Source organism: Mastomys coucha, unplaced genomic scaffold (assembly GCF_008632895.1).
Source record: "Mastomys coucha isolate ucsf_1 unplaced genomic scaffold, UCSF_Mcou_1 pScaffold15, whole genome shotgun sequence".
Taxonomy (NCBI): Eukaryota; Metazoa; Chordata; class Mammalia; order Rodentia; family Muridae; genus Mastomys; species Mastomys coucha.
The window spans coordinates 97,973,773-97,982,506 of NW_022196897.1; the positions used below are offsets into that span (position 1 = coordinate 97,973,773).

General features: G+C 41.7%; 1 protein-coding gene across 9 annotated transcripts in view; it reads right to left on the bottom strand.

Annotated features, from left to right (window-relative positions):
* The window catches only part of Ryr3 (ryanodine receptor 3), a 538,051-nt gene that overhangs the window by 156,303 nt on the left and 373,014 nt on the right, over positions 1 to 8,734 (bottom strand). For all 9 annotated transcript variants that reach the window (XM_031371354.1, XM_031371356.1, XM_031371353.1 and 6 more), the window contains 2 exons: positions 7,715 to 7,844; positions 6,263 to 6,366 (listed from right to left, as the gene is read on the bottom strand). In XM_031371354.1, the coding sequence (XP_031227214.1) occupies positions 6,263 to 6,366; positions 7,715 to 7,844 (234 nt within the window). The remainder of the gene's footprint in view (positions 1 to 6,262; positions 6,367 to 7,714; positions 7,845 to 8,734) is intronic.

The window sequence follows — 8,734 nt, forward strand, 5'->3', positions numbered from 1 at the left end:
CACGTGTATGTGGGCATTCTATTGTTTATGTTGTTATTGAGGAGCAGCCTTAGTCCATAGTGATCTGACAGGGTGCAAGGAATTATTTCAATCTTCTTGTATCTGTTGAGGCCTGATTTGTGACCAATTATATGGTCAATTTTGGAGAAGGTACCATGAGGTGCTGAGAAGAAGGTATATCCTTTTGTTTTAGGATAAAAAGTTCTATAGATATCTGTTAAATCCATCTGTTTCATTACTTCTGTTAGTCTCACAGTGTCTTTGTCTAGTTTCTGTTTCCATGATCTGTCCATTGCAGAATGTGGAGTATTGAAATCTCCTACTATTATTGTGTGCGGTGCAATGTGTGCTTTGAGTTTTAGTAAAGTTTCTTTTATGAATGTAGATGCCCTTTTATTTGGAGCATAGACATTCAGAATTGAGAGTTCATCTTGGTAGATCATACCTTTGATGAATATGAAGTGTCCCTCCTTATCTTTTTTGATCACTTTAGGGTGAAAGTCGATTTTATTCGATATTAGAATGGCTACTCCAGCTTTTTTCTTGGGACCATTGGCTTGGAGGATTGTTTTCCAGCCTTTTATTCTGAGGTAGTGTCTGTCTTCGTCACTGAGGTGGGTTTCCTGTATTCAACAAAATGTTGGGTCCTGTTTATGTACCTAGTCTGATAGTCTATGTCTTTTTATTGGGGAATTGAATCCATTAATATTAATAGATATTAAGGAAAAGTAATTTTTGCTTCCTGCTATTTTTGTTGTTAGAGCTGTAATTCCATTCATGTGGCTATCTTCTTTTAGTTTTGTTGGAAGATTACATTTTTGCTACATTAGTGTGCTATAAAAGTTAGGAGTTCTGTTCTATTTTTTAATTCCCAGGGTCTTCTATACACTAGGTACTCAATATTTCATCTAAGAGTCACATATTTATTGTTGTGAAAGCCATTAATTCATAAAATTAATAATTTGTAACTATAATAATTAATAAATATTATACAAAACTCAGCAAAAGTTTTTTTCTTATCAGTATAGATACCATTTTGCTAGTACCTCAGATTTGACATTGCTCCTAAAATGTTGGGGAAATAGGAGACAGAAGAGGCAGAGTTTTCAGGGCTATACATAAAAAATCTTTCACTGGCCTCTAAGATTAGTGCCTCCAAGTAGAAGTGCTATGCAATTCTAACAAACGTGATTTCTGCCTGGACAGATGAAGAGGTACTAAAGGACTTATCAACACTTCATTGTTCATCCTTCAAACCAAACTCAGACAATTGTCCAATTGGCTCAAATAAGATCTGTGGCACTGTGTTCTGCAAACAAAATGAATGGCAAAGGGAGCTAAGCTTCAGCCTCCTTTAGGGATCCTCTCAGCCCCATCAGTCCCACCCATTACTCTTTAAATCCTCCATGGGAAGCTCAGTGTCTTCATCAGACAGTAACCTTTCAAAAGATGAATGGAGCTTAAAAACTAAGCACAGCATTCAAAACACACAGGACTGCCTTGCTGCAGACTCATGAAGCCTGTTTACAAAACATTCCTTTCATTTAAATATGAGTAATAAAGCTTGTTGAAGTCTGTTTCACTAGGAGCCAAGATCACAAGTAGACACATCAGTGGGGGAACAGTTCTTATGTAAGCAATTAATGGGTGCAATAGTGTTTGCATCTTGTGTGTGTCTGTGTGTGTCTGTGTGTGTGTGTGTAGACAATAAGTGGTGTCCCTTTATCACAAACCTATGGGACCTAAGGTATTGAACTTATTTTCCTCTCTCCGGTAATTTCATTTACTCTTGCAGTTGTGAGAGCTGCTTAAAGTTAACCTCAAGTCACATCTGATCTCTTTTAGCTTTAGTAAGCGATCAGTTGTTTGATAAACTTATATTTGAAAAGCTCAGTAAATAGACCCTTCTCCAATTGAACAGATTATTATGTCAAGATAAAAAAATGACAGACTCAGAAAGACAAATACCACGTTTTATTGCATATGTTGAAGGTAGATGTAAATGTAAATTTATGTACATTTGTATGTATGTGTGTATTTATGTGTGTGTGTGTGAAAGGAAGGAAGACATCTAGAAGAAGAGGGAACAAGAGGAGAAGGTAATAGAATATATGTCTTAAAAGCCATATGGGCTGGCTATTTGGGCGGAAGAAGAAAACCAGCAAGAGGGGGACAAGAAAGAACAAAGTACAATCATACACACACACACACACACACACACACACAGAGAAACATATATATACACAGACAAACATACACACACATATAAACACACACACACACAAACATACACACACACACACAAAAGCACTCCACAAAGAAATACATTTCTTTATATGGTAACCCTAAAAATTAAAGATGTTTCCTGACTTTGGTTTTACTTTACTAATGTATTAGGGGTTTAATTAGTCCCAATAGCAATGCTTACTGACTTGACAAACTGATGAAAATGTTTTTACTTATATTTCTGTCCTCTCCAAAAATATTATCATTTAAAATATCCCCTGGGTGTTGCAAAGACCCCAAAGGACAAAATAAAATAAACAACTCAAAGACATCCTCTGCTGAATTGTATGACCCTAAATTTATACACTGCGGCTCTAAGCTCCAATAAATCAGAATGTTATCACTGGAGATAAAATAGCTTCATCTGTGAAGAGGATGCTAAGTAGAAAGGGGGCTTCTGGGGTGCTGTGCTCATCAAAAGGAGAAACGACTGTACAGGGCTGCAGCAGGGCGCTTACGCAGAAGCCAGGCCCTGGAGGACACATCAAGAGGGTAGCCATCTGAAAGCCAAGGAAAGAGGCCTCTGAGAGATTAAATCTGATAACACTTGGCCTTGGCTTTCCAGGCCAGAGAACTGGGAAAATTAACTCCTGGTGTTTAAGTCACCCTGTCAGTGACCATTTATTACACAGGCCCCAGAAGATGAATATACCCTGACACCACAAAGTAAGTGTGCCCAGTTAGAAATAAGTGGCACAGACACAGGCATGCCCTCTGCCTGATCCATGATAGGCTCTTACTCATTATTAGCTAAATACATCTGAAGCTGTCGTGACACAGAACTTCAATAAATTATTAATTGACATCCCATCATAACAGACATGGATCTACAAATCGGCCGATAATTCTCTGCCATGGCTGTGCCAGGGGGATCTTTATGAATGGTAACATCAGCCATGTATCTATGTAGCACTTCAAATAGATGGAACATGGCTGCCAAGATAGTTTTATCATAAGATGCCAGTCCCCTGTCCCCTGCCTTCTCAACTCAAGTTCTCTGAGCCTTCTTATACTATTAAGTAGGAACAGAAGACAATGTATTTTAAAAGTAAACTTTCACCTCAGCTTCTCAGACATATTTCCTAGGGTCTCCTCGTCCCTCTTTGGCTGTTTTTCCTGTTGTTTAGTTGATGATTTTTTTTTTCTCTGACTCCCTTAGGTGGTAGTGACCCTCAGGGTCCTGACACATTTCTGCAAGGATCTCACCTACCCAGAGGGCTTCATTCTCCCTCCTGATCTCTGCCTGCAGCTCAGAAAACCTTTCTGAGCTGTAAGTACTAAGTAGCCAGATCCCCAGTTGACATTTACATTTGGGAACCTCAAAGCACCTCTGTGCCACACCCTGCACTCATAGGAGTGTCTAATAATTTTATATCAGAACATGACATCGTTATTAACAAAGTATATCCTCAAGAACTATGCAATTAATTTACAAACATGCAAAACAAAATGTCCTCATATTATAAGTTTGAGAAGTGATGTGTTGGACTGCATACACAATCCTTTTTGGCTGCATATGACCTGTAAGCCGTGGGTTGGGCTTGTCTATAAGAGAGTCAACCCAATATTTGGTTAATGGTTGCTATTTGTCTTCCCTAGGTCTTCAGGATTCAAACACTTCTCACATCTGCTGTGTCAATATTAACTGAAGTCAGCACCCACTCATGCTTGGATTACTGAAGGCAATTCTTGGTAATTTTTCTTGCCCCAGGTCTTGTTTCTAGCCAGTTAATTTCCTTATTGTAGCCTTCTAAACTACACAATATACTGTGTTGCTCCCTTGCTGGGGCCTTTGTGGTTTCTATTACTTGTAGTTCTCCAGGGAGATACCATAATGTAATTAGAACAAGCATGGGCTCATGAGCTAAACTCTAATTAATTTAGTTACCCTGTGGCACTGAGGAAAGACATAGTCTCCATACCTCCATTTCCTTTCCATAACTTCTGAACAACAACAACAACAACAACAACAACAGTAGTGATAATACTTTTTCTGAGGGTTACACAAGTGAACTCCTATTCTAATAAAGTCCAACTTCTGGCCACTCCCATCACCTTTCTCACCATACTTCCTTGTACCCTGTGCTTCTGCCATGCTTGGCTTTCTGTCTATGTTAGACATGGGCTTTCCTGGCTAATCCCTAAACACTCCTGGCATGTTTCCCTAGCAATACAACTGATTGACTGCTCATCCTCTTTTAGTAATTATTTAATCCCGTCCCAGGGTTTTGACCTTATCCTTGGTTATTGAGGTCCTGGATAAAAAAGGCACACAATCTTTATATTTACAGTAAGCCTTAAGGCTTATTTATGTTTTAACAGAATAATAGCTAGGCGGCTGCCTAGCCTCTATGCTATTTGAATCTACTTTCCTATCGATATCCCACGTTATTAGTTGTTATGTTTCATCCAGGCTGCTCTTAGCAGTTGGGCAAACCCCAGGGCCACGCTCTCTAGACTCCTAATCCATGGTGGCTTTTCTTTCCTCCTCCTGCATGTCTTATTCCCTTTCTGGTCCTCTTCTGACCCCAAACCCGTGAAACCTAAACCCCTCCTATGTCTCTTCCACCCACTTATTGGCTATTGGCATCTTTACTTACCAATCAGAAATGACCTAGTGTTAGGGTCACTTAGTGTCTTAAGTTCAGACCCTCTCTTCTCTGGGACAACCAGGTCTTGGGGACCCACACTTAGCATTAAGATAGATAGCAAAAGACCAAACCTCAATACATCCCTGTCATTGCTTTCTCTAAGTGTCTGTTTTTCCCCCTCATGCTCTCAAACCCGCTCACTGTAGAGTGTGGATGGCCTTTGACCTCCACCATTCCCTTCCCACCCCATCAGTACACATTCAGTACACAGATGTCAGCCATCCAGTCAAGCAAATGATTCCATAGTGGAAAGACTTGCAACCAAATACTTACTGAAGTCTCACAAACACGCTGTGCTTATTTTCTTTGTTATAAACTTGAACATCCCACTTACTAATTCTTTTTTCCCCCTTTCTTCAGCATTTATTGATATTAATTGCTTTATTGAACTAGCTGTGGGAACTCGGATTTTCCAATGCCAGCATAAAGGATCATTTTTTTTATTAGATATTTTTTTTATTTACATGTCATATGATTTCTTCTTTCTCAGTTTCCCCTCCAAAAAAACAAAAAAACAAAAAACAAAAAACAACAAGAACAAACCCCTGTTGCCTCCCCCCTCCCCCTGCTTGCCACCCCGCCTTCTCCCACTTATTGGCCCTGGCATTCCCCTACACGGGGCACAGAACCTTCACAGGGCCAAGGGCCTCTCCTCCCATTGATGCTCGACTTTGCAATCCTCTACTATATACATGCTGTCAGAGCAATCAGTCCCACCATGTGTATACTTACTAATTCTTAATGCAGCACTCCTAGTGAAGATATATACAATACTCAGTATCGAGAACACAGAACTTTCTAGAGTGCTTCTTCTAACTCATAGAGCATTGCAAATTTATTAACCCTGGGTAGCCCAGCTTGGTCCTCTCCACTATCAGGAACTGTACTCAGAATCCCAGTAAGGGGCCATGGCGTGCCTGTGTGCAGCATATTGATTTCACAACTTCCTGTCAGGTCTCTTTCATAGATGGACTCATGAGTCAGAGCACACGGACATTTTCTTTAAGAACCACAGGCCTCCAGTGGTATTCCACCTACACAAGTGGAATGGGCCTCCGCCTCTGAAGAATCCAAATGCCCACACTCTCATGTCTAAGAAGCAGGTTACCTTTGCTCCTCCTTGATCCTGTATGACCAGAGTGGTGCCATCTTTGCTCATACGGAATCATGTATGACTACAGTAGCGCCAGGCTCTCATAATATAGCACATGTTCACCAGTAGGAAGTGGCTCTGAATGCAAACTTAGACATTGGCTTGTTGATCCTGTGGGGCTGCTATTGAGTTAGGAGAAAAAGAACATGTTGCTTCTCCAACAACTAGTTACCTTCTCAAGATCCGGTTCTTCTAAGCCCAGTGCTAGTTCATTATTGTCCATCACAGAGGAGGCTGCCACGTCCAGTGGGGTGGACCCCCTCATCGATGGGGACGCTGAGGACGGAGCAAAAAGAAACTGGGCATTAAGGCTAGCCTGTCTGATCCGAGACTGCAGTGCACAAGCTTGAACACAAGAGGGCAGCAAATACATTGAAACCTGGCCCAAGCTGCTGTTCTCAGAGCGCTGCTGGCTTTAGAAAAGCCCTATTTGTTTTCCTTCCTTCTCACGCATTCGTTCGCTAATTAACACGAAAGCACTCTATAGAATGGGTTGGGACTATGTAGCTCCGAGTACCTTTGTAACACAAAACATCTTGGGGGTCTCCATTTGGTAATTACTCAAAAGATTCAGAGGTTCCCTCATTGTCTGGGCTGAAATGACTTGGAAAATCTTGGAGTTAACCACTTGGAATTTAAAAATAGTCCCCAACTGCAGGAGTTCATATAGCTGCATTAGTGTACTAATGTTGACTGTGATATTTATTTTTGGTTTGTTTAGCTCTTAGACTATGGTGGCACACGACTTTAATCCCAGCATTTGGGAGGCAGAGGCAGGCGGATTTCTGAGTTCGAGGCCAGCCTGGTCTACAGAGTGAATTCCAGGACAGCTAGGGCTACACAGAGAAACCCTGTCTTGAACCCCCCCACCCCCCAAAAAAACCCCCTAACAAACATAAAAACTTCAAATGACATTTTATGAGGAGGAGGAAGATGAGAAGGAAGAAGTAGAGAAAGAGGAGAAGAGTTTAGATAGCCTGAGGTTGCAATTGATAAACCAAACAACAACAAAAAACAAAACAAAAGTAAGATTTAAGATTTCAAGTGTATGCGTTTTTGTACTCCACAATTCATTTGGTTTATATCCAGCATGGTTGAGTCAGGCGACAAAGTGATGATGAGCTACTATTTATCCACATCCATTATCATGCTGTTTACCCATAGCTGTTCTTGCCAGTCTGCTATGCTGCTAAGGGCAGGATTTGCTGGTTGGCTGATGGGCCAGTCCAGGAATGAATCCTGCAGCAAGCTTGCCAAGAAAGGATTAGATGCATGACCTTGGTCTTAAGAGCTCTGCTCACTGATCAGCTGAGTGGGCTGGGAGAGATGTTGCCCTCGGATTACAGCCTCAATTCCAGATAGCTTTTTATAAAGCACAGGCCACTGGACCTGAGAGGGGAGATTGACTCCGTCACCAATGCAGCTCCTAGCAACACCTATGCATAGAATGGAGAGCACAGACACGTTTGTAGGCGTTTGTCTTGAGAACAGGCCAACTCTGGTTTTGCACTTACATGTATCATAGACTACTTGTGGATTCTTTCCCTTTTTCTCCTAAGTAGTCAGAAGGAAGAGTGAACTGCCTGGGTCCAGAGGTAGAAGTTATAAGGCATGCCACACGTACCTAGGCCCACACTACTGTTCTCCAACAGGTAACTTAGATGCTCAAACATGGCCTTCTGATTTTGCCGGCTAATTCGACAGAAATAGCAAAGGAAGCGACAGCAGCTAGCAACCATCTTTGGGAAGGCGATCTGTGGGCAGAAGCGGAAGTTAATACTTCTAATGAGAGGCAAACCTATTACGAGGCCTTCACGAACAGTTGAATCTTAAAAAGGCGTCTTGGGTTGAAGTCCCACAAGCTGTGTACTGTTTGGAGCATGAAGTTTTTCCTTACACCTCTTCCCCCTAAGACATTTGTAGGAGGAGCAGAACACAGACTAGCTGAGAATGAGGCTTCCGAAAATACTGGAAATTGGCTATAGTTCCCCAAGATCTTTCCTTCAAACGAAAACACCCATCGATTATAACCTGTTTCCTTATATGTCCTATGAAAATGTATGACCCTGCCCCACACTGCCATTGTTTCCAGCTGGAGTAAGCAGAACTCTGAAAGGTGTTATCAGAAACAGAGTGGGGGGATCATAGAAAAGCATGGGCCAGTAGTCCATTAAAGCTTGGGTCCCCTGACCCGGACAGTTAAGAAAGTCTGAAAGACAACATGTCCTATTTCTGTGATCATGTCCCCAAGTATGTGGCCCTAACCACTGCTCTTCTATAGGTGCCTAAGGCACTTGTCACCAGATGCACACAGGTTAGCATGGAGATGCCGTCCTTCATCCCTTGATTTGCATGCCTTCCCTGACTAACAATGTGGTTGCCTTCTCTTTGCCAAGCTATAGATTAGTTTGGATCTTACAGAGCTCAATAAACAATGTCAGAATCCTAGAAAGACTTTAATTTTATACCCTTTAGAATCATGGGGGGTGCTCTAAAAGACAGTTCTGAAACCTACAGTCAGTGAGACATCCAGATGTGCTTAGGGAAGTTCTGTGGAGAGATTTAGCTTTCAGAGAGAGGGAGAGAGAAGAGAGAGAAGGGGAGAGGGAGAGGGAGGGGAAAAGGGAGAGGGAGGGGGAGGGGG